Source organism: Protopterus annectens, chromosome 2.part1 (genome assembly GCF_019279795.1).
Source record: "Protopterus annectens isolate FY-2018-M chromosome 2.part1, PAN1.0, whole genome shotgun sequence".
Lineage (NCBI taxonomy): Eukaryota > Metazoa > Chordata > Ceratodontiformes > Protopteridae > Protopterus > Protopterus annectens.
Window position 1 is genome coordinate 747,522,461 of NC_056729.1, and position 25,792 is coordinate 747,548,252.

The 25,792-nt window shown below is 42.8% G+C and overlaps 1 protein-coding gene across 3 annotated transcripts in view; it reads right to left on the reverse strand.

Moving 5' to 3' along the window:
• Window positions 1-25,792, reverse strand: part of ASAH1 (N-acylsphingosine amidohydrolase 1) — a 977,824-nt gene that overhangs the window by 569,537 nt on the left and 382,495 nt on the right. For all 3 annotated transcript variants that reach the window (XM_044062468.1, XM_044062470.1, XM_044062469.1), the window contains one exon: window positions 20,528-20,614. In XM_044062468.1, the coding sequence (XP_043918403.1) occupies window positions 20,528-20,614 (87 nt within the window). The remainder of the gene's footprint in view (window positions 1-20,527; window positions 20,615-25,792) is intronic.

A 25,792-nucleotide genomic window follows, 5' to 3' on the forward strand; every position in this document is an offset into this window, starting at 1 on the left:
GAAGTGTGAAGTCGGCTTCGAGAAGTTCTTTACTGTGGTCTTTTTATTTCAGGTGGGGTGGGATGAGGACCTCCAGCGAGATTAGTTTGTGATCTGATCTCACCAGTGAGGGGTATACTTCCGGTGTTGAACATTGTGCTCCCATGTTCGTGATGATGAGATCAAGTATGTTTTCTCCTCTTGTGGGGATGGTGACTAGTTGTTCCATGGCATTTGAGTTTATGAATTCCAGGAACTTTTGGGCTAGGGTGTTTGGGCTTGAGTAGTGTTCCCAGTCTATATTAGGGTAATTGAAGTCACCTAGTATGATGGTGTTTGGTGATACATTTATCCCCTCTAGTGTTTTCAGGAAGGCCATGTGAGGTTCCTGAGTTTGTGAGGGTGGCCTGTAACATGCTACAATTTGCAGAGCAGTCTTGCCTATGGTTAATTGCACCTGGATGGTCTCCGATGCATCGTGCGTTGCCACCAGTCTTGAGGTGTGGGTGTCTTTGATGAATATGGATACCCCTCCTTTCTTGGTATTGTCCGGATTTTGGGGCCGGAACGCATGATAAGAGGTAAAACCTGATAGTGCTGGGGTGCTCTCAGGAGCCTTGAACCAGGTTTCTGTCACTGCACAGACATCGATGTTCTCCATACTGAGAAGGGCCTCGAGTGCGTGCATTTTGAGATTTAGACTTCTGGCATTGAGCAGCATTACCCTTAGTTTTTTCCTTTTTGTGTTCTAGGGTGGTAGGTTTAGAATTTGAGCCTTGCCTAAAAAGGCACTATGGGGTGGCAAGAGCCTTTGCCAATATCCGAATCCCAGGGGTGACAGGTGCAAGCCGTCCTTGCGAAGCAGCGTGGCTTGTCCAGCATGTCATCCCAGGCAGACAGACATTGGATCCCCTTTGAATGACACCAGAGTTTAAGCCAATTGTTAAAGCTGATCATCTTATCTCTGTATTGTGGCATCATTCTTGGTGAAGGTAGGATACTGCTCAAGGTCAGGGTCATACCTGCCTGGGCTACATAATCAGAGAGCTCCTCAATGTCTCTTTTCATGTAGTCCAAGGAGGTACGTCTCAGGTCGTTTACACCAGCGTGGACAATGACTGAGTCGTTGGCTTCCTACAGCCATATCCATACCCACGTCTTTTTATCAGCAGTTTCTGTTCAAAATTCAACTAAAAACTCTACCAGGGCAGTATTATAAGTTTACATTCTCCTATCCTTTTCTCTTTGCCTATACTCTTATATCAATCCATGATAGGGAAGTCAATCTCTAGTCTGCAGTCCACATGCCTTCTTAGCATCTTCCTATTATATTACCATTCCCTCTCTAATAATTTGCGACTGATATCTTAGTTCTTTTGCCAGTTTTCAACAACAAATTCTAACCTCCTCTTGCCTATTCTCTATGTCCATAACTGCAGTCATCCCTATCTGCAAACTCTCCTTTCTCCAGTCACGTGTTGGCCAAGTTCTTAGAATACTTTCTTCTACTTTAAGAATATACAGTGGATATAAAAAGTGTACAGACCCCTGTTAAAATGCCAGGTTTTTGTGATATAAAAAAAAGAGACCACAATAAATCATTTCATAACTTTTTCCACCTTTAATGTGACCAATAACATGTACAATTCAATTGAAAAAGAAGAAAATTTAAGTTTTGGAAAGGCCCGTCCAGAGCCCAGACCTAAATCCAATAGAAAATCTGTGGGTGACCTGAAGAGGGCTGTGCACAAGAGATGCCCTCGCAATCTGACAGATTTGGAGCGCTTTTGCAAGGAAGAGTGGGCAAATATTGCCAAGTCAAGATGTGCCATGCTGATAGACTCCTCCTACCCAAGAAGGCTGAAATGTAATTAAATCAAAAGGTGCATCAACAAAGTATTAGTTTAAGGGTGTGCACACGTATGGCACCAGCTTACTGGATGTTTTTTATTTTATTTTTTTGATATATTATTTCCCCTAACAGATTTTTCAATTGAATTGTATAGGTTATAGGATACATTAAAGGTGGGAAAAGTTTTGAAATGATTTATTGTGGTCTCATTTTTTATATCACAAAATTCTGGCATTTTAACAGGGGTGTGTACACTTTTTATATCCACTGTAATATTATCTACATCTGTTATTCTCTGTAAGAATCTGCATCCAAAATTCCACCATCCTTTGTTGAATTTTCAGTTTCATCATCATACCTTTCCACTGAGAATTGTAGCTTTCTTCTTGTGGTTTGTATGTCAGCCTTAGCTGTGTAGCTCAAAAATATCCCTTTAAATCATGTAATCCTAGACCACCACCTTGTTCTACTGGAAGGATGCATTAATCCTTCTTGACCTTTGCCCTATTCCCCTCCTAGATAAATTCCTTCAAATCTTTATTAATTATTGTCCAAAACGTCTCCTATCATTGATAAAAATATGCCTGATCTGTATATAAAATTAAAGGGACTAAAACATTTTCACTGCTTGTATCTTGCTATCCATACCCATAAACAAGAGCTTAGTTTCTCAGTTTTTGTATCAAAATGTTTCACATCACTTGCATGTCCTTTCCTGGTTTTATCAGGTACAAAAAAAAAATATCACCTAGAAATAAAGTCACCAATTATGTCCCTGAATTTCTGAGTCCCTTATTTTCTCTGCCAAATGGCTCTAAATACAAAGCAAATAAATGTGAAAGACAAGACTACTGCCTAGATCCTCTGTTCAGACACAACTTAGCAGACAGGAACTCTCTCACTTCAATTCTCGTCTCCGATCCCTCATATACTCTCCTAAATTACCTTACTATTGTATCAGGGAATGCAAATGCTTCCATTGTCCTACTCAAAGTTCTAGCATAACTCTTTATCTGATGCTATCCGTGTCATTATTCATCACGGATGGGTCAGAGCCCCCAGCTACTATGAACCCTGGGTGGCCTCAGGGAAGGATATGCCAGAGCACAAGGAACCAAAGGAAGCCCAGTTCCTTGACGCCAAGTTCAACTTATAGTGCAAAACAAAAGTGTGGGGATTAGATAAATTAGCAGCAGCACAATCTCATCCAAAGAAAGTTCAGCCACGAAGGCCGAAGACACAGCCACAGCGGGCTTTAATTGGTCTGGGTAGTTCCGTATGCCTGTTATCATAAATGCAGGAAATGCAGCTAGCAATCCATCTAAAAATAGTTACTTTAGAAACTGCCAGACCTCTTCTGGCCTGAGAAAAGGCCACGAAAAGCCAATCCAACTTCCGAAATTCCTCAGTCCTCTCAAGATAAAAACATAGTTGCCTAAGGACATCTAAGCAATGTAAGGTATATTCCTCCTTATTAGAATAATTAGGGAAGAAAACTGGTAGCTGGATAGATTGGTTGACGTTAGCTTCTGAAGCCACCTTTTGAACGAAGGATTTGTCCTGAGGGATCCCTATCCTTGTGGAAGACCATAAAAGGGGGCTTAATGCTGAAAGCCTGCAACTCAGAAGTAATGGACACTAAGAATGCCATCTTCCAAGACAGAAACTTAAAATCACAGGATGCAGCTGGTTCAAAGGGCTTTTGTGTCAAAGACTGCAACACCAGAGTTAAATCCCAAGGTGGGGAAGGATCCTTGATAGGAGGTCTAAGAAGGAAAACCCCCGTGAGAACGGCTTTACACAGTTTAGAAGAAAAGGGAGGACCCTCATTCAAATGGCAATTAGAGATGGCTGCCAACTGAAGCTTATTCGTGGAGAAACTAGCACCTTCCTGAAAGAGAGAAGCCAAGAACAGCAGAATATCAGAAATAGAGACTGAAAAAGGATCCAAATTACATTGTTTGGCCCAAACAGAAAATCTATTCCATTTATTTGAATACATCTTCTTCGTAGATGCCTTCTGAGATGCCAAAATAATACTTCTCACCGGAGAGGGTAGCCTGGACTGTGAAAGAATCACTAGAACTGGAGAAACCAAGTGATTAGATGAAGAGTCTGGAGGTTGGGAAGGGGAAGCTCCTAGGGATGGGAAATAAGTTCCAGAACAGGATCCAATATCCAGGCAGGATACTTCAGATGAGACCGAAGAAGGGAGAACCACGCCTGATGTGGCCAAAAGGGGGCAATGAGGATGAGAGGGGCCTTCAGGCAGTGAGTTTTCTGCAAGACCTTGGGAATTAGAGGAACGGGGGGGGTGTAAGCATAGAGGACTTCCAATGGCCAATCGTGAACCAGAGTGTCCATGGGTGACTCCCCCATCAGGGGGATCAGGGCAAAGTAGTTGTTGCATTTGTGGTTGACTGGGGAAGCAAAGAGGTCACAGCATGGTTGACCACAATGGTCGAATATCTTATGTGCCACTGCTGCATTCAGGGACAACTTATGGGAACTCAAGATAGACCTGCTGAGTTTGTCACCCAACATAGTAAGACACCAGTGGCCAGCATTTGCAGCATATTAACACCTCCAAACAAAAAATAATAAAATAGATATTTATTGAAACATAAATGCAACAAAGTGCACTGATATCAATGTCACCCAACACACAGGAACTGGCGGGAATGTGCAATGCAAGAAGAAAGTGCCCGAGACATCACTCATTCCCATACTCTCATGGCCTCTCTGCATGGAGGATAAGACCATGTTCCCCCCCTGCTTGTTGATGCACCAGACAACCGCCATGTTGTCTGTTTGAACTGCTAATAGTCCCGAGTGGGAGGCACTCCTGAAAGGCTTGCAGTGTTAGAAGGACTGCTCTCATCTCCAGGATGTATATATGCAATTTGGTCTTTGTGAGGGACCATGTCCCTTGAACTGTCCTGCCCTGAATATGCCCCCCCACCCCCACCCCAACAGCGAGGCATCCGTGGTCACCATTGCCTTGGGCAAGAGAAGACAAAAGGGTCTGCCTTGAGTTAGGTCCTGAGCCTGAAGCCACCAAGCAAGGCAATTTCTGTATTCACAAATCATCCTGATGGACCAGGACATGGGATGAACCTGAGCAGACCAGTGAACTGCCAGAGTCCAACTGCAGAACCCACATCTGATACATGGAAAGTGGCACTAACTGGATGGCAGCTGCGACTGAAACTAATGCTTGAAGTAGTAGATGGGCTGCTGGGCGCTCTAGAACCAGCAAGCGAGAGACCTGATCCCAAATAAGTTGAACTAGTGCTACAGTCTTCGACACCATGTCCAGTTGAATCCCAATAAACTAGGTTTTTGGCACTAAGAAAGATTAGATTTGGAGAGGCTGAACGTGATGCCAAGATCCTGAAAGAGATTGAGGGTATAACTGGTGGCCATTGACAGTTGATACCTCATGGGGGCCATGAGGAACCAATCATCCAAGTAGAGAAAGACCTGGTAGCCTTGCAGCCAGAGATGAGCCGCCACAACTACCACACACTTTGTAAACACCATTGGGACTGTAGTGAGACCAAAGGCCAGGGCTCTGAACTGGAAGTGATTGGCCCCTAACTGAAAGTGCAGATGTCTCCTGGATTGTCGACCTTGATATGATAGCATGTGTCCTTGAGATCCACTGAGTGCATCCAATCATCCTTGCACAAGACAGGCAGAATGAATCTGCCAGTCCAGAAGTCCAAGTTCTGGATGGTCACTGTTCAGTCCAGTTTGCTGAGGTGTACTTGTAACTGTTGGGACCTCTTGGATGGCTTTTTTTTATAAGAAGGTCTTGAACCTCAAGAAGGGCCAACTCCCTTTGGCGTGGTGGAATATCCGGGAGAGATTTTGAAACTGCGGGGGGGAGGGGGACTGAAAACAGGGAATGATTTAACCCCTGGAAATAATCTTTAACACCCACTGATTTTAGGTGATATTTATCCAGGCTAGTGGGTGAAGGGAGAATCATCCCCCAACTGCCTCCAGGGCAGGGCAGTCAGGCAGTGCTTCAAGGAGCGCTAAAAAGGCTTCTCCGAGAAGTGGACCCAGGACACTGGATTCTGCAGGCCCCCTCTGCCTCTGAGCCAGAGTCTGCCATTGAATCCCCTACCTTGGCTTGCGAAAGGAGATTCTTGGGGAGCATCCTGGAAGGAGGACCGAGTCCTGTGGAACCAAAGTTTCTTACTACCTCTCTAAGTCTTAGAAAAAAAGATTGTTGGGGAGAAGAAAACTAGATTCCCATTGCAGACAGGGTCTTTCCCTCCTACTCGCTGCTGCTGGTCAATGTTTCCTTGATGGAAGGTCCGAACAAGGTTGAACTGTCAAAGGGCTCCTTAGTAAAAGACACCCTGAAGGGTTCCACTAACCTGCCAAGGCAGAGCCAAGCATGCTGTCTAATGACAATACCTGTGCCAGACACTCAAGAGGTGGCCTCTGCCACGTTGGAGATCAACCTAATCAAAGCATCAGCCAGGAAAGTGAGAGTAGACAACTTAGGAGAGACCAGCTTAAGACTCTCTAGAGGCATCAACTCTGCAAGGAGGGAGAGTGGTGAGTTCCAACACCAAATCCCTCTGAAACAAGGTAAAATGTGCCATGTAGTTGGTTGCTCTCAGTCCGAATGGAGCTGAGGCAAACACGCACTTTCCAAAGTGGTCAATTGCCCGGGACTCTCTATTCGAGGGATGGACCGAGGAGCTCTGCTCCACTAGCTCTTTCTTAATAGCAGCGGCCACAACAATGGCATCAATGGGGATGCCCTTACTCCAACATGCCTTATCTTTGGGGGGCATGAGGAACCTGTCCACCTTTTTGGGTACCGGTTCCAATGTGTCTGACTCCTTCCAAGCCCTGACAGTGATGAGGTCCACAAGCTCGTTGGCATGGGGGATATCTAGGTAGAAGATGGGCCTGTCCCGAAGGCCTTCAGAAACATGGATTCATCTGAAGACAGGGTGAGGGAAGACCAACCACCTCTTTGCTTGAGAATTTTGAGGATATCCCCAAAGGACACTTCCTCAGACGGAAGCCCGGGGGACCCATCTCCCTCCTCAAAATTGGTGTCCGTGGTGAGGGACTCTCTAGGAGAATCCATGTGCCTCCTCTTACACATTCCCTTCTGAGGGGGTACCTCCATGGTGGGCTCTGGGGAGGATTCAGAAAAGACGGGGACCCCAAGTGGGGCAGTGCTTGTCTGAATGTGCTTTCAGGAGAGCTGACCTGGGAAAGATGATGAGGCCATACCACTCAAAGCCAAGAGGGGCTGGGGGACCTAGACACAAAGGAGAGGTAACTGCCAAGCTGAAAGAAGATCCTCTCAAACTCCAGGAAGGCTGGCGGACTGGAAGAGGCTTCCCTATTCTCTCCTGTGGCTGCAGCCGCCCGGGAAGAGAGAAGGGACCCTGATGCAGCACAGCAGCCCCCAGATGATATTGGCCCTAAGCTGTCCAGCACTGATGCCCCCAAGGGAAAGGAGCCATCTGAAAATTCAGGGCCCAAACCAACCCCCAGGGAGCCAACACCGATGTTGCAGAGTCAAGGAGCAGCATGTTCCGAGTGCAGCAGAACAGAGCCTGCCAGGGACCCTGACAGTGTCAAGAAAGGTGGAATACCAGACACCTTAGGCCTCTCACAAGGAATGCTCTGATGCTGACGTTCCAAACCCAGTTGGGTTGGAAGAGGACAGTGAAGTCCCGTGGATGGAGAATGTCCCCTACCCCTAGGCATCTGAGCTGGGGATGGCAACAAGCCCAACATGATATGGACCTTGAGGAAATTCATCATCCTATCCATATCCATAGGTAGCAAACTTCTGGAAGACCTGGAGGATGCAGAAGAATGACTTTACCTAGCTGAAGATCCTGCCAATGCCCTACAATCCTGGGAGGGGGGACTGACTCTGATGCATCGGATCTGATGTCTTAGATCTGGAAGGGGAACTGTCAATGAGTATCGGATCAGACAACACAGTTGGATCCAAAGCCCTGGAAGGATCTGATGCCTTCGTCAGCGCACAGGATGGATCCGACAAACAGGTTGGATCTGGACAGGGCTTATGCCGAGTTGGATCCAAAGGCCTCCGAGAAGCCGAGGCTTCAGATCCGACAGATTGATCTGAGACTCTGAGCAGCTGGACTTGGGTCCGGGAATGTGCAATCAGACAGCCTCGGCTTTTTGGATACTGAAGGAGACCCCTTGTAGGAAGGGGGTGGTCTCTTTTTAGGGGAGGGGAGGTCTCTTTTTAGGGTCCTGAGTAGCCTTAGAGGGTGAATCTGAAATCAATGGACCTCCCTGAGCTAACTCTTTTAGAAGAAGTTTGTTTCTGTGCTCCATGACAGCCCTGGAGTTGAATGCGGCACAAATGTTGCATTCAATCTAAACGGGAGGCTCTCCTAAGCAATAAACACACTCCTCGTGTGAATCGGAATGAGGCTTCTGACCACACGAGGACCATCTCTTAAAGCCAGAAGGCTTGTCAGACATGTTCCAATCAAACACACATGCACACCGCCACAAAGAAAGCACCACATACAAGCCAAGTAAACCAAACAAGGGAAGGAAAGAGAACTAACTGTCAAAAAACTACCCTTTTTTTTTTTATTGGGCAACTTACTATGGGGGGGGGGGGCAACAGATAAAACTAGCTAAAAAAAGAACAGGGAGGGGAGGTAACAGAGAAAACACTATGCTGCACTAAAAACTACATCAAATGGGACCAAAAATAACTAAAAGAGGGAAAGAACAACCCAAATACAAGTCACTTATCTGTAAAATGAGTTTGAGTGTCTAGAATCACATCCTCAGCATTTCTATGGCAATGAGATCTTTACAGGCCAGTGTGGGATTGTGGGAAAGGGAGGAGCTTGAGCTCTTGATCTGTCCATCAGTTGCTGGCTTGGATCTGAGATCAGATGTAAGACTCATCAGTGATGAGTAATGACACGGATAGCATCAGATCAGTTGCTTAACAGCAATCCTTCAAAACACATGCATATTAACAATACACTCCCTTATTTTCTTTTTAGCACTCTGCAGCTGCATCTCTTCCTGTTCTGACATTCCCCTTATTCTGAAATATTTTAACCTTTGTCAGCCCTCTAAATAATTCTCACTTGTGGTCTCTGAGCTACTGGCACAGTCTAGTCTAATTAACACATTCCTTTCTCTTATAAAACCCATGGTAAGAAGCTGATAACATGTATGGGCAGTTTCTCTGTAGCCAATATGATGGAAATGGGCATCCTGAGGCAATGTAGCAATTGTCTCATGTATACTGACAACCACTTAATCCTGAAACAAACATTATATGCAAGAGATGTAGTTGTACTATGAAGACGGAGGCAAGACTCTCACATATAGACAAATCAAATGCCAAACAGGTTGTCAAAACACACACATACACACCACTTTATACACTAAATAAGTATATGACACACACATCCACATATGTGGAGGTACTCATTAGTAACTTACCAAAAGCTCAAAGACCTCCCAAACTCTGCCTTCAGAAACCACATATACACACAACAAAGCAAACAACCACCACAACACATAATACACACACCAGTGTTTCAGCAAACAAGCCATAAGGCGAAACACCACAAAGCCTAACATACTGGTCATACAAGACTCCATAGTAAGAGACATGGATGTCCTCCTCACCATGCAGGATGAGGAGAAGGTTACAGTTAGCTGCCTGTCAGGTGCCAGGATCTGTCAGATTACACAAGCACTCAAGTCACTCAGCCACTAGTACCAGCAGGACTCTGTCATAGCCATGTGAGTGTGAAATGAACCGAGACATACCTCCCTAAACTATATGAAGAGAGACATGATTGAGCTCAAGGCAGGTACGAGCCTAACCTTGAGCAACAATCTACCTTCACACCAAGGATGATGCTACAATACAAACAAAAAATGATTGATTAACAATTGGCTTAACTTTTGGCGTCAGTCCAAGGGGATCCAATATTTGTCAGCCTGAGATGACAATCGATAGACCACTCTGCTTTGCCAGAGATAGGCTGCACCTGTCTCTTTCAGGATTTTGGATACTGGCAAAGGTTTAAACCACCCCATAGTGCCTTTTCTTTTTTTGAGAGAGTGTCAAAGTACCCAACCTTCCAATGTAACAAAATCTCCTCTTGACAAGCTCAAGGTACTGTTGCTCAGTGCTAGCAGTCTAAAGAAGAAACTGCACTCCCTAGAAGCACTCCTCACCTCGGAAAATGCTGACATCTGTGCAGTCACAGACATGGCTCAAAGCTACAGAAAGCACCTGATCCATGCAAGGCTACAATGCCTTCCATATGTTCAGACCACCAAATGAGTGAGAAAGAACAAAAGGAGGTGGTGTATCCATCCATCTTCATAAAGGATAAATGCACCTCAAGACTGGTCAAAGTACAACTCTCTCAAGCTACTCAGTGTCTAACCATAGGAAAAATCCCCTTCCACATCATCGCTAGCTATAGGTTCCTCATCATGAACCAAGAAGAGCACAGCATGTACCTGGACTTATACCTGGACTTATGGGAGTCCTTCACCATGCAGCCCATTACTTTACTCATGGGTGATTAACTATTCTACCATTGACTGGGGAACATATATGATCACTAACATGCAGGCTCAGTGTGTCATTGCAAACGCTCTTAAACAGTTGTTCGGTACTCCCACTAAGAGCTCAAATATCATGGCCATAGTACTCACTAACATTGGGGAGCATTGCACTGTCCCCCTCCCCCATGTAATGTCCTCCTTGGCAAAAATCAAACCAAAGAAATCTTGGAAAAATATTATAACCAGATACACCATCAAGCTCATAAACGTTAAAGTATTTCTCCAAGACAAATAATCTCCTACTACGCAATGGCACAAGAAATTTCAGAGCTCTCCCAAACCCAGAAAGTACAGAATCCTATGCAGAGGTGTACATCAATTCCCAGTATAGTCACTTAAGCAGTTGTATAAAATCAGCAGTACTGGAATGGATTAAACCCAGATCTGGCCGGAAAAACACTCTGGTGGATCCCTGGTATAAACAGGCTATACAACAAAATAAACTAATGTCCAAAAATAAGTGGGAACAGGCTCAGCAGAAGAAATCCCTCACTATTCTAAACAAACAAATTAGAGATCTGGTCAAATCCTCAAAATCAAATTATGAAGCAAAAATAGCCTCCCAAGCCAAGGAAAAACAAACTTCATCCGAAATCTTAATGGGAATACCTTGTGGATGGCAACCACTCATACTCAATCACAGGAAATAGCCAACCTGGTAGCTGACAGATTTGGAGCAAACTTCACCCCCCTGTCCCCACTAGTTATCTCCCAAAGTATACCTGCCACCACTCCTCGGGTTTATCTCAGAAGTGCAGGTCATCTCTGCATTCTCTAAGGCTAAAAATGTGGCATCAATGAGCCCCAACAACATCCCATAACCTAAAAAGACCAACTTGGATCCCTGTTTAACCACAACGTCCTGACAGGCCATGTTCTGGCACAATGGAGGACAGCAACAGTCATTCCTCTGCACAAGGCAGGACCATCAACCGACTCAGGGAATTACAGACCCAAAAGCCTGAAGAGCATCATTTGTAAGGCCATAGAATAAAATTATCATGGACCTTATCAACAAGGACATTGGTAATCTACAGACTTTGGATCCAACCTAATTCACATTTGTTAAGGGTAGATCATGTCTGTTAAATCCAACTGACTACTTCAAAGAGGCCACCAAGGCCATGGATGAGGGAAAGACTGTGCATACTGCCTACCTTCACCTGAATTTGACACAATTCCCCACTCAGGTATTAGAGAGAAACTCTCAACTGGGCATCAACCCCTACGTCACCAGGTGGGTAGCCAAATGTCTCACCAACAGGACACATACCATCAAAGAGGGTGAATTCACCTCTATCAAGAGGCCAGTCACCAGTGGCATACCACATGGTTCTGTACTAGGCCCTTCTCTGGTATTTATTTCTCAGAAGTCAATGCTAATGGAGATGGCCTTTGGTTGATCAAGTCTGAAGAGGACTGCAAATTGGGGGCAATCACTGAATCACCAAACAATGCTGACATACTGCAGAAAGGATTACCATAGACAAACGATTGGTGCCAGAGCAATGGATTGAAACTAAATGCAAATAAATGCATAATTATTCCATTTGGAAAGCAAATACCCCAGCTAATTACAATATAGATAGCAGTCCCCTAACAGAAGACCCATTGGTACATGATCTGGGTACTCAGGTTGATAGTATTCTGAAGGTCCACCTCCATGTGTTTACAGTAGTGAGGAAGTCCTATGTGTCACAATTCCTAAGAAAGGGCAGGGCATCTAGATCAAATGACATTATAATTCCATTGTACTAGGCCCTCATCAGATCAGTAATTGAGTACAAAGCACCCTTCTGCATGTAACTTACCAGATATCTGCAACAGCTGGAGTGACCCCAGAGGTTTATCACCAGGAAGATACACAGTATAAAACAAGTCCTATGCAGAAAGACTGAAAGCCCATCTGGAGTGACCCCAGAGGTTTATCACCAGGAAGATACACAGTATAAAACAAGTCCTATGCAGAAAGACTGAAAGCCCTACCACTGTATTCTGTCTCCTACAGTCTACTTAAAGGCAATCCCTGTCTGGCCTACAGGGCAGTTTCTGATCCAGCCCTGATGGAAATGTTACACATTCATAAATCAAACTGCAACCAGGTCACTTGTTTTAGGGATCTTAACCTAGCCTCTGATATTAATAAATGACATTGGAGAGAGAGGTACATCTCTCAGAGACTACCCCCCTTCTCTGTAACAAGCTTCCCATTCACATGAAACAAAGCCCTTCTCTGGCACTCTAAGCACAACCTAGATCACTAGATGGGTAATCATAAACTTACTCCTGAGATGGTACCAATGTCTCTCATGGACACAGTCAGTTGGATGGACACAGTCAGTTGGTATGAGATTCCACAGCATAGGGCCATACCTCTGTGAACTTTGTTCACCTTGCTGTTAAAAACTGGGAAACTCCAGTTAAATATGGCTAGGCTTGTAAGGGCTCTTAGGCTTTTATCTTATTATTTCTCCTATGAACCTGTGAACCCATTTCTGTTAATTTTTTAACCATCTCTCGTTTTTATTTCTACCCTACTTTTAAACTCCACTTTCATTTTATCCCACTTAATAGGTATAGCTTTTTCCTAATAACTCTCTAATAATTTTCACTACCTATTCCTTAAATTCTTTTCTTTTTAACAGGAAGGTGAAGAAGTACCAGTGTCTCAGTTTTAATTCATTAACCTGCATTTTTATCTTAGTTTTTATTGGGTGCACTATATGAAATAATCATCGGATGCATGTCAAAACTTTCAATTAAATGCACATGTTCCTGTGAAATATAATTTCTGTCTAGTCTAGCCTAGTTTTTGTACTTTGGGGAATAATATTTAAATTCTGACCAAGTTCCTACTTTTGAATTCATACCAAATATCTTCAGAAATTTCTTCAGAAATGCACCCTCTTTTGTTGTATTTTCTCTACTAGGTCCTCCCAGATACATCCTCACTGTTGTAAATCAAGTTCCACGTCCCACCTATTAGTAGTATTCCCTGCTGAAAGCGGATTTCTCCCAAAAAAATTAACTCCATATGATCAGTTTTAGGAAGAGTATAAAGGCGTGCCAGAGTAACCCCCACCCTTTGCCAAAGGCCCCTTACTATCACAAATCTGCCATTATCACCCCCCCCTTCTATCACTATTGAAGCTCCTCTAGCAATAAGTATAAATACTTCCTTTTTCCTTTATCCATGATATTCTGCTGAATATCCATCCTGAAATCCTTTATCAAATTCACATGCTTATTTCTTTCCAGATATGTCTTCTGCAGCTTTGCTATTTGCACGCTGCACTTATTATAATTCAGTACTCTTACCTTTTAGCTGATATTTTTGTGGCCATTAATGTTCCAAAATAACAAGACAGAGTAGCCATTATAAGTTATTATTCCCAGCTACTATATATGACAGCTTTTTAAAACATCTATTTTCTATTTTCAATTTCTGTGTTACATTCACCCACTAACATTTGGCAGATTGATGTTCTATACAGTTGTTTCTTGTCATCTTCATTTGAACCTATGTCACGTTTTAGAATATTTTTTTCCTTTAATGAAAACCTTCAAAGAAAACCAAATGCACTCCCAGAACATCTCAACCTATTAACTTAAAATACACATACATCTTCAAATGATGAAGTTTAACCCTCATGATAAGAGCAATTTCCCAAACTGACAGCTGCACTCTCAGGCATTACCTACCCTAAATGTAAGGTAATCTATGACGGATATTACAGCCTGTACTCCTAGTTAAACTAATTGCTGTCTGTTCTTGTCTTATCTTTATACCCATCCCATATCTCAAAACAGTTTGTATGCTTTCAGAAAACATTAACTTTTGGCCTTAAAAATAGTGCACTGTCTATCTTTAAATAAAACTACATTACACAGTGCTCTAGTAAATGCACTGATGTATTTACATACCAGTAAAGCTGCTGTCTTGCATTAACTTCCAGTAATTTCAACCTTTATTTTTTACTGAGCTGCTTGCCCTTGTACCTTTTAATTATACATGTTCTGCAGTAAACAAAGTCAGAACTCTCGAGATGTACTGGCTGTACCTGCAGTTAGCCTCTCTCCATGGAAGCATAAGAACAGAATGTACAATGCACCCAGCAGCAGACTTCTCAACCCATGCTGACCATTTATTTGTTAAAGGAAAAAGTTTCACTGCATTCACAGTGTTATCTTATTTTTTTAAGGCCCACTTGCTTAAACAAAAAAAAACTGTGCTAAAGTTTAGCAAAAGGCATTTATCCAGATGCTCAACAATGCAAAAGTAAGACAAAACATCTCAACTTTACATATATTATATAATCAGTGCACTTTTACAGTAAATCTCCCACCCAAACAGCCCAGGATTACAGCATATTAACCTAAACATGCTTTTGTCCAGCTCTCTTCTCTTTTTACATTGTAATGCCTACATTTTAATGCTAAAAAGTACTTGTTAAAAATAATTGTTTACTTTAGCACATAGAACAATCACTGAAAAGTCATCCTCATCCCCCTCACTTCAGATACCCCTGATTACACGCTACATAAATCTCCTTTACTATATGACATGCAATTTATATCATGATATTTTTTACAAAAATATTTTACTTAGTTACTTTTTTTCTTTTTAGTGTCCCTCCAAATACTAATGACATGAAATGGTGTATATATTTTTCAGTCCACACACAAGTTTAACAAATTTCAACAAAAGTCCAATCTCTCTCAACCACTTTTTCTTGGAAAGCCATGTTTTACAAATGTGATTGTTGCATTTTATAGTCTTACATTTAATTTACTAATGTCAGTGTTGCAGCTCTTCTTCCTGTTCATCTCCATCACCCAAACCCCGACTGTGGTTCAAGTCCAAGGTACTCAATTTTTCCTGTGCTTTTTTGTCTCTCAAGCATTTTCCTTTGGAACATAGGAAAATGTTTCACTGACAAAATCTTTGTAGGAGTTCTATTATCAGAAGAATGGGAAGCAGAGTCCCCTTATGTTTGATGTTTCACTTTTTGTTGGACAAACTTTTGTATTTCATCCTTAGCCTTTTCTGCATTGAGGAAGGTCTTTGATTCTCCAGGAAATTAATATTCTTAAGACTGCTTGATACAGCAGCTTTAATCTCACACACCTGCCTTGTGACATTCCCTGACTGTTGGGATAAATTTGCTTCTCTTCTGCCTGGCGTACAGCAAATCATTTTCCACAAACACTCTACTGTCTCCAATTTTTAATACTTTGCCACAGTTTTATGAGAATCAACTCTTTCTGCTGTTAAGATTGCATCTTTATTAATACAGGTCTTGGCTGCTTCCTCATGGTCAGGTTTGGAGCACACACATAATGTGACTTTTCAATCAACAAATCTTGCAGTGGAATACCTGTCCAGTTTCTTAAATTAAAGCAGTCCGTTCATTCCAATTTCTCTAGTACAGCAAAAAATCTCATGTTTTCTCTGTGCGCTCTGTCCTCTTATAGGTTCATAGGATTATACTAGGCTACTGGCACAGAGGCCCTTATAAGCCTAGCCAAGAATTTTGCCCTTGTTCCCTCAAAGTCAGCACCTGTTTCCCCTGTCCAGCAGAGACACAGGTGGGATCCCAGGGGTATATTTTCGTTTCCCATCCAGTCATCCAGGTTCCTCTTAAAAAGAGGTCTAGAGAAGTACACTGCTTGATATGGAGAGGGAGTCTATTCCACAGATGGGGGGAGTCTTTGAGACACAAATCTATCCCACCAAGTTCTATTAATGTCACAGACCAGGTTAAGGTCTTGTGTGCAGGTTGCACAAGTGTAGATTTTCTTACAGATATGCAGCAACTCCATCAAGGCTGAGCCTGAAATGGCCTTGTATGCCAGACACAGGTCAACTCTGAGCAGTCCGTATGAGACTGAGTAGAGGGACATGGCTTTTAACCTATCAGTATAGGATAGGTGTTTGAGACCCTGGATTTTCCTGGTCAGGAATCTCTGTGGTCTCTCCAACTGCTGCATGTGCTTGGCAAGGTACATGCCAAAGGGGGCACTGTACTCGATAATGGGTCTAATAAGGGAGGAGTACAAGCATGTTATGACCTTCTTCCTGGATGAAATACACTAATTTATGAGGTGGGCCATGTAGAAAACCCTTCGTACATCGGAGGCAACGTGGTGGTCAAAAGTCAGGCTGCTTTCAACCTGGGTGCCCATGTCCCTCTCAACTGACTGCATGCTTATTACGTTATTAATGTGATAATTAGTGGGGATGACATTTTCCCTAAAGGGAATAATGATGCATTTCTTGGCATTCAGTGTGAGGTCATGTTTCTGGCACCAGTCATTAGTTTGGGTAAGGCCCTCTTGGAGGTTGTTCACATCACTACCGGAATTTAAGACTGCGCCCAGTTTGCAGTCATCTGCAAACTTGGTCAGCCACAGACAACTGGTTTTGGCTTGCACCTCAGAAAGGTATATCCCAGTAGAGGCCCCAAGACCGATCGCTTGGGGTACACCACACGTTACGGGTCTACTACTAGAGGCAGCTTCCCCTACTTTGAGTGGGTTCTATCATTGAGACAGTTAGCTACCCATCTGCTAACATACGGGTTGATGCCCAGCTGGGAGAGTATCTATTATGCCCAAGTGGGGAATAGTGTCAAATGCTTTGGCTAGGTCAAGGTAGGCGGTGTGCACCGTCTTCCCCTCATCCAATGCTTTAGTGACTGTTTTGAAGAAGTCGACCAAGTTTAACAGATATGATCTCCTTTTGACAAAACCAAACTGTGTGGTGTCAAGCATTTGAACGTTGCCAATGTCCTTGTTTATAAGGTCCATGACAATGTGTTTCATGGCCTTGCAGATCAGGCTAATTAGGCTGATGGGCCTACTGCCTGGGTCAGTGGACGTTCCACCTTTGTGTAGAGGGATGACAGTGGCTGTCCTCCATTCAGCTGGAATGAAGCCAGTGCTCAGGCTTTGTTTGAACAGGGTATCCAACAGAACTGAGAGCTCATGCCTGAGTTCATGTAAAATACAGTCAGGATGTTATTGGGTCCCATGGAGACTGTATTTTTTGCCTCTGAGTAGGTATTAAGGACCTGCTCCCTGGTGATGAGGGGATGGGGAAAGGTGCTGGGGATGTCCTGGTTTACTGATGGGGGGGCAGGGGGGGGGTGAAGTTTTCACTGAAACTGTCTGCCAGCAGGTTGGCTATATCTATGGCATTTGTGTATGTGGTGTTATTGACCACCAGTTCAGAGCAGATTTGGGTGTTGTCTGAGACCGCGGACATATGTGAAGAAGGCCTTGTGATTGTCCTTGGTGGATGTGGCCAATTTGGATTCAAAGTCAGCCTTAGAGAATTTCAACAGTGACCTTATCTGCTTGTTCAGACAAAGGAGAGAGACTGCTTCCAACTTGGCACCTGCTCCTTCCTGGCCCTGGACAGCAACTTTTTCATTCTATTATAGAGTTTGTTTATTGCTTCTGTCCACCAGAGAGGTTTACTCTTCCTTAAGGAAGATAATTTGACCCTGTCAGGTATTGCTGAGTCCATACAGCTACGTAGGTGCTCATATAGTGTTTTGGTGTATGCTTTAACATTAGGGCTAGTTCCAACTGAAGGGACTGTGGCTGTGAAGCAGTTTATACCTGCTCTGAGGAGATAGTCAGCTTTGGAAAAGTTTTTTCGTTTGACCCTGACAAGGGGGGAGTCAGGGGAGATGGTGATTTCAAAAGTGATCGCTTTATGGTCTGATCTTACCAAGGAGGATGACACTGTAGGAGTGCTACAGTGGCTACTCGTGTTGGTTAGGACCAGGTCCAGGATATTTTCACCTCTCGCAGGGGTGTCGACCAAGCTGAGCCAATGCAATGACACTGACGAAGTCGAGGAATCTCTGGGTATTCATGTTTGGGCTAGGTCTTCCACTCTATGGCTGAGTAGTTAAAATCACCCAGGATCAGGGTAGAAGGTTGAATCTTGATGGATTCAAGTAAGTCCAGATAGGTGAAGTGGACGTCCTAAGTCATGGTTGGGGGTCTGTAGCTAGCTATGATTTGAATAGGTGTTATGTCAACAGTTCTCCTGTGTGTCATACCGTATGACCAGCCTGGAGGTGTGTACGTCTTTTGACAAATATTGATACACCACCTCCTTTGGCTTTGTAGCCCTCCATTTGGGGTCTAAAAAATATGGTAGGATGAGTAACCTGGTAAGGTTCGGGTGCTCTACACAGCTCTGAACCAGGTTTCAGTGACTGCACAAATGTCAGCATCCTCCAGGGCAAGGAATGCTTGCAATGAGTGCAGTTTCATGCTAAGACACCTAGCATTTAGCAGCATGACCTTTAAATTTTGTTTCTAAGAATTTTTCATGTTGGTAATTTTGTGCTCATGAATTTGCCTAAAAAAGGCACTATGGGGGAGGGAAGAGCCTTTGCCAGAAGCCTAAAGCCCAGGGGAGAGAGATGAATGCCATATCTGGCAAAGCATAGTGGTCTGTCAATCGTCTTCCCAGGCTGTCCAGTACTGGATCCCCCTAGAATGACATCAGAAACTAAGCCAATTGTTAAAGTCAATCATTTTCTGTTTGTATTGCAGTATCATTCTAGGTGACAGTAGAATGCTGCTTAAGGCTAGGGACATACCTGCCTGGGATACATATTCAGCAAGCTCAATCATGTCTCTCTTCATATAGTCGAGAGAGGTAGGTCTCAAGTTATTCACACCAATATGGACTATGACAGAGTCATAACAGTACCTGTTGTTAAGAGACCTGAGTGGGTGTGTGATATGGTGGATTCTAGCACCTGACAACAACATACTGTGACTTTCCCCTTGTCTAGCCTGGTGAGGGGCATCTGTGTGTCTCACAATAGAGTCTCGTATGACTAGTATGGTGGGTTTGTGGTTGGGTCTTAGAGGCTGTGAGACAGAGACGTGTGTACTATATGTGATGCTTGGTGCTGTGGGCTGTGATATGCATGTGTTTTTGCTTCGGAGGTCTCTTGTTTTAGGTATGTTTTTGCTGAGAACGCCCGCATATGGCGGAGTGTGTTGTACAGATGTGGGTGGTGTTCGAGGTGTGGTGTTCATAGTGTTTGTACAGACAGTCTTCTCAGTGTCAGACGTATTCTTAAATCTACCATTTTTAAAATGGCTCTTCTTGAAATGTGTCATACTTAGCCAGACATGCCTTCATTTTGACCTCTGATTTTACAGTTTTATCAGTTCATCTGAATAGCTGTTTAAAGATTCTTCCATTTTCCATCCTTTTGTTATTTGAGATGATATATTACTTCAGTGCTTCTTTTATTTTAATCAGTTCTGAGCACATTTGATTTATTTTTCTTCTAAATTACTGAAAGCCATCTCTTGTATCAAAACTGTACCTTGAGCTTATTTTTGGTGAACAGCTGCAGGACTCCTACCAGTCAGTGTTTCCTCTTTACCTTTTCTACCTCATTTTCTTTCATATTCTCCAAGTTTCTTCTTTGCTAGCATCCAGGCAAGTGTGATTACTAGCCAATAACTGAATCTTACTAGAACTAGGAGAATTACTAGCCTTTATCTCTCAGTTTCAGTTTTCACACTGGGAGAGCTAAAATCAAGCGGTTTAACATTGTCCAGCCATCTTGGAAGTCCAACTTAAAGGAAATCTTGATAGAAAACACTTTAATGACAAAGTGTCGCAGAATCATGGGGACCTTGGGGAGAAATACAGATTGTGCATGGAAAGCAAACAACTGTACTTAATAAATTTGCTTTTAAGCCATTTTTAAATGTCAGTAAATCAAGCAAAGAATTTTGACTTAAGATGATCAATTCTTGGATATATTTTTAAGTTAGTGGCAAATTCCAGTCTGGAGGTATAACATACAAAAGATGCATATAACCAGAACTTTTTAAGCAATGAAGGGTACATTTTTGCTCATACTCTAGATGCTTGAAGAACCAGTCTGAATTATTAAATTGTCACAATGAAAAGGAACCACAAAGGTTTCTGATGATAATTACAAAAAGATGTGCATCAAATATGTATATTGAAATCTGTGTTGAAGTCCAAATTCTACTTACCATGTACTTGTCCACTAGCTCAACAAGCTTGCCACTAGGAAAGAATGCATTTGCCAAATCTTTTATCCCCTGGATTAAACTGTTTAGCTGAAAAGAAATACAAAGAATTGAGAAGTGAAAATAATACATACAATAAATGATCAAGCTTTCATTTAAAGCCTTAACAGAAAGCAGCTTACAACTAAGTGCTATCTCATGATTTCTATACTATGACGTGGGAAGGTTCCAGTCACACCTAAACCTAAAAACCTGCAAAGCATACTTCGTCTAAGCATAACTTCAGAAAACAAAGAATAGTTACTTCTTCCTGAATGAGATTACAAAGCCCTGCCCAGAAGGACTGAAACAAAATGTATTGCAGCATGGATCATTGGGAACAAAAAGGCTGGGCAGCAACTAATTTATCTTTTTATTATAACTAACTGATTACAATTTAAAAATGGTTAATTCAACAGAGCAAAGCTTGTTCTCAGTAAAGATCTGTGAATGCATTTCTTTCAATGAGTTTTAATCATGGCTTTGGCACCAGTCATTTGTGTTAGGCCCTCTTGAAAGATGTTGATGTGATGGGGCAAATCGATCAAGGCCCCTATTTTACAGCCATCTGCAAACTTGGTGAGCCACAGGTCTTTGACATTAGCCTTGACTTCCGAGAAGGAGATGCCATGGCCCAACACAAAGCCCTGGGGTACTCCACTGATGACCGGTCTCTTAGTGGAGATGACTGCACCAATCCTGACTTCTTGGATCCTATTTGTGAGCCAGACAGCAATCCAGCCAGTTATGTAGGGATTTTTGCCTAGTTATCAGAGTTTATCAACAATACCAGAACTGGGAATTATACTGAATGTCATGGTCAGGTCAAAGTAGGTGGTATGCACCATTTTCCCCTCATCCACAGCCTTGGTGACCTTCTCAATGTCTACCAGGTTAAGGAGGCAAGACCTTCCCTTAAAGCCAAACCCAGATGAGTCCAGTGTCTGTAGGTTGCCAATGTCTTTGTTGATCATTTCCCTGATAATTTGTTCTACGGCTTTGCACATCAGACTGATGGCTCTGAAGCTCCTGGGGTCAGCTGATGGCCCACCCTTATTAAAAGAGGGATGACCATTGCAACCCTCCATTCACCTGTCATGCAACCTGTTTCGAGGCTGTAGTAGAAGATCGCAGCTGTCATAAGTTATATAGTTTAGGCTATTTAGGAGGCAAAAGGGGACACTGTTGGAGCCCAATGAAGCAAGGTTTTTGGCCTTGGCGAGCACCACCATGATCTGCTTCCTGTTTGACAGTTAGGGGGGATATGCTAGAAGTGATTTCACAGGGGTAAGTGGGGGAGGGAGTGTGGAGTGAAGTTAAAGAGATAAATTTATCAGCCAGTAGATCTTCTATGTCACCCAGGTCACTGAAGATCGTGCCATTTACCAACAGTTCTGCACACTACTGAATATTACCTTTAAGGTTCCTGACAAAACTAAAGTAGGCCTTGTGATTGTATTTAGCCTGATCACGTAGTGTTAGACTTTATTAGACCTTTTAGTTTCTTGTTTAGTTGAATCAGAGAGCTGTTGTCTCGAAGAGAGTTGCCCTTTCTGCTTTAAACCAGGACTTCTTTTTCTTTTTGTTATATACCGTTATGGTAAGGATTTCATCATGAGGGTTTGCTTTTTGTGTCAGATTTGGGCTTAGTTCTGGTGGGTACGGCAGCCTCAATGCAGTCATTCACATGTTTGTACAGGGTTTTTGTGAATAATTCTACATAGACAGATTTCTTGGGGGTTTGGGACAGCCCTGAACTTTGACAAACTGTTGCTTAATAGAATATAGTTTGTTTTGGAATAGTTCCTAAATGTTACAGGTTAAGTTAGGTTTTCTGGGTTGAATTTTATTTAGAGGGAGACAGCTTTGTGGTAGTAACAGTGTCTTATCAAGCAACAGGCTTCACAATTCAGTTAAATATTTTACCATCAACATAGTACTCCTGGCTTAAATGCTGCTAGTGGACATTCACTCCACAAAATCTAACAGTATAGCCAGCTTAGGTACTTGCAATACCCATAGCTGCAAGGGGGGCCCTTAATCACACTTGACTGTGTTGTGATCCCACAAAAGCTGCTGCTGGTTGAGGAAAAATGAGGTGAAAAAAATCCATTAATTTCCTGATTATGATCTTTAACCTGAACAGGTCTGTGATATGATCCAGTTAGGATAAAGCTGATAAAGAACATAAGCAAGTTAAGAACTAGAGTGATCAGGAGCCCAGAATGACTGATCTCAGTGCACACCTTGACTTTATGAAAAGCTGATGTTTCTGATCTTCAGGGATGGTTTTCTCTTTCATGGAGTTTTTTAAACATTGGCATAACACCAGCTATTACAACTTTCAACTTCTTTGCAGATTCAGCCTATTATCTATAATAGCAGAACAAAGGCTTAAAATCAGGAACATGTTTTAAATATTACTCTAATACAATTAAAAAGTCAATAGTATAACAACTTTTGCATCAACATGCAGTGTTACACAATGTATTGCTATTTGCTGAAATAAGTACAAAACTAGTATTGCTATGGCTTACGCTTGTGTGTGTATGTAAAAAATATCAGTGATTTTTATCTGTGCACATACCCAGTAATGCCAGGACACATACATTTGTCTTCTGGGTATCAGTAAAAAATGTAGCTAACAAGTAATTATATTTCAAAAGTAAAGAATAAAATACATCACAGAACACTCCGACACTTAGATCTTCTAAGAGTCTTAGAGCCCCCACTCCCCAGACTGTATAACTGGATACAGGCGCTCCCTTAATCATTCTTGACTGTGTGGAGGCCCCACAAAAGTGTTGCTGGTTGGGGACAAATGGAGGAAAAATGTATTAATTTTCTGATTATACTCTTTAACCTGAACAGGGCTGTGATATGACCCTGTTAGGATAAATCTGATAATGGCCTCTGCTCTCATCTGCACCAATTCTAAATCCAGCCTGATCAGATGTGTGTGTACAAAAAACTGCTGTAGATTATGTGCGTGTGTGTGTGGGGGGGGGGGGGGGTTGCGTGGTTGTTACTTCTTTAATTTTCATCACAGTCAAAGCTTACAGGTGTGCACATGAGATTATTATTAGCCTGTGTTTGGGCTGAGGACATTGTGGTCATTGTGACCATGGTTCATAGGTTCATACTAGGCTATCTGCCCTAGGGCATTTATAAGCCTAGCCAGAATGTGTTTGGCTTTCGCCACCCATTTTAAATTTATTTTGCTATGCCCTTTTTCGAGGTTAGTATACTGTGCCTCTGTCTAACAGTGACACAGAAGTGATACCCGGGGTAAACCTACGATCTCCCATCCACTCATCAAGATTCCTCTTGAAGAGAGTCAATGAGGGACTCTGCCTAACCTGGACTGGGATTTTATTCCAGAGTGAAGGGAGCCTCTGGGTTATGAATCTATCCCTCCAGCATGTCCTATTTATTTCAGTGCTGAGGTTCAAGTCTCTCGAGCGCATAGCTCGATGGGATTTGGATTTTCTGAGGTGCAACATGTCCATTAATTCCGGGTTGGACATGGCTTTATACGTCAGGCACAGATCGCCTCTGAACAGGCAGTATGCCACTGAGTAGAGCTGGAGTTTCTTTAACCGGGCAGCATATGGCATCTTTTTCAGCCCTTTGATCCTCTTGGTGAGGTACTTTTGGGGTCTTTCCAGTTGCTGCAGGTGTCTGGTAAGGTACATCCCAAAAGGGGCATTGTACTCAATTATGGGCCTGATGAGGGATGAGTAAAGAGGGATGAGTAAAGAGGCATGAGTAAAGAGGGATGAGTAAAGAGGCACGATGACCTCCCCTCTGATCTAGATGTGAATCCCTTCATAATTAGGTGGGCTATATAAAATGTTTTTCTAACCACTTTGGCCACGTGGTTGTCAAATGAGAGATTGCTATCAACTTGGGTCCCCAGGTCCTTAATTACTTCTTCTGTACTTAATGGATTACCACCTATGTGGTAATTTGTGGGCACTTTGCTTTTGCCAAAGGGGATGACTATACACTTTTTGGCATTTAGCTTGAGGCCATGGCTCTAGCACCAGTTGTCTGTTTCTATGAGGCCCTTTTGGAGGATGCTTGTGTCGGCTGGAGAGTCGATTATGGCGCCCAGTTTGCAGTCATCTGCGAACTTGGTCAGCCACAGTCCTTCCGTGTTGGCCTGTACCTCCGAGAAATATATACCGAACAAGAGAAGTCCCAGGACTGAGCCTTGTGGGACACCACTTGTAACTGGTTTGGAGTCTGACATGGCTCCAGCAATTCTAACCATGTGGGTTCTGTCCTTGAGCCAGTTTGCAATCCATCTAGTGACATTTTCTCCCAGACCTCAGAGGTGTACAAAGAAGGTTTCAATAGCTTGTGCAAGGAGCAGTGTACTGTCTAGGAGCAACAAAGTAGAATACATTACTGTAACCATTTTTTCACTTTCGTCACAATCACACTTCAGGCATGTATGCAAGAAGCTGGATTTGACAATCTGGGTTGAGGAGTGAGGAGGCAAGCTATGCATATGTACGTCAACAGTCACTTGAAATACACAACTGTGGCAATTTGAACCTCACCCCAATCTAACACCAGAGGGATGCATAAGCTGGCAGTTTCCAGATAGGACGTGTATCTAGACAACAACTGGCTTGTTAGTTTATTGTGAATTACTATTTTGTCATCCTTGAACATTAAGCCTTTGGTACAACTTAACGTCGTCCCTGAAAAAAAATGTAAGACTGAAATTCTTCTCTTATTCCTGATTTTTATTTAGGCTACCATTGGATTAAAATGTTGAGAAAATGCTCTAAATGTATTTCAGAACATGTATAACCCAATAGCTTCCAGGGGCTCTGGCTTATTTTCTAAATGGTTATTACTCTGCTTACTTGGTCAAGAAAGGTGTATTAAAAGGATGCAAGGAAAACTAAAGCTGAACAGCAACACAATTTCTTTCTTTCTTTAATCAGAATTTGTGTTCAAGCCATCATTACATGAAAAGGTTGCGTAAAAAGGAAAAAAAATGCGATTCAGGGCATATAGGAATTCATGGCTTCTTGAAAAAGCTGAAGAGTATGGTGTGAAACTTACAAGAACACTCTAAATAGCATACAGAATGAATGATGCCTCTGAATAATACTTGTATTAGTTGGAAAGACTGACATAGTAACAGTGCCCTGTGAGGCCAGTGTCATTAAGACTGAGGCAGTTATGCTTAGTAGTTCTTTTGGACTAAAT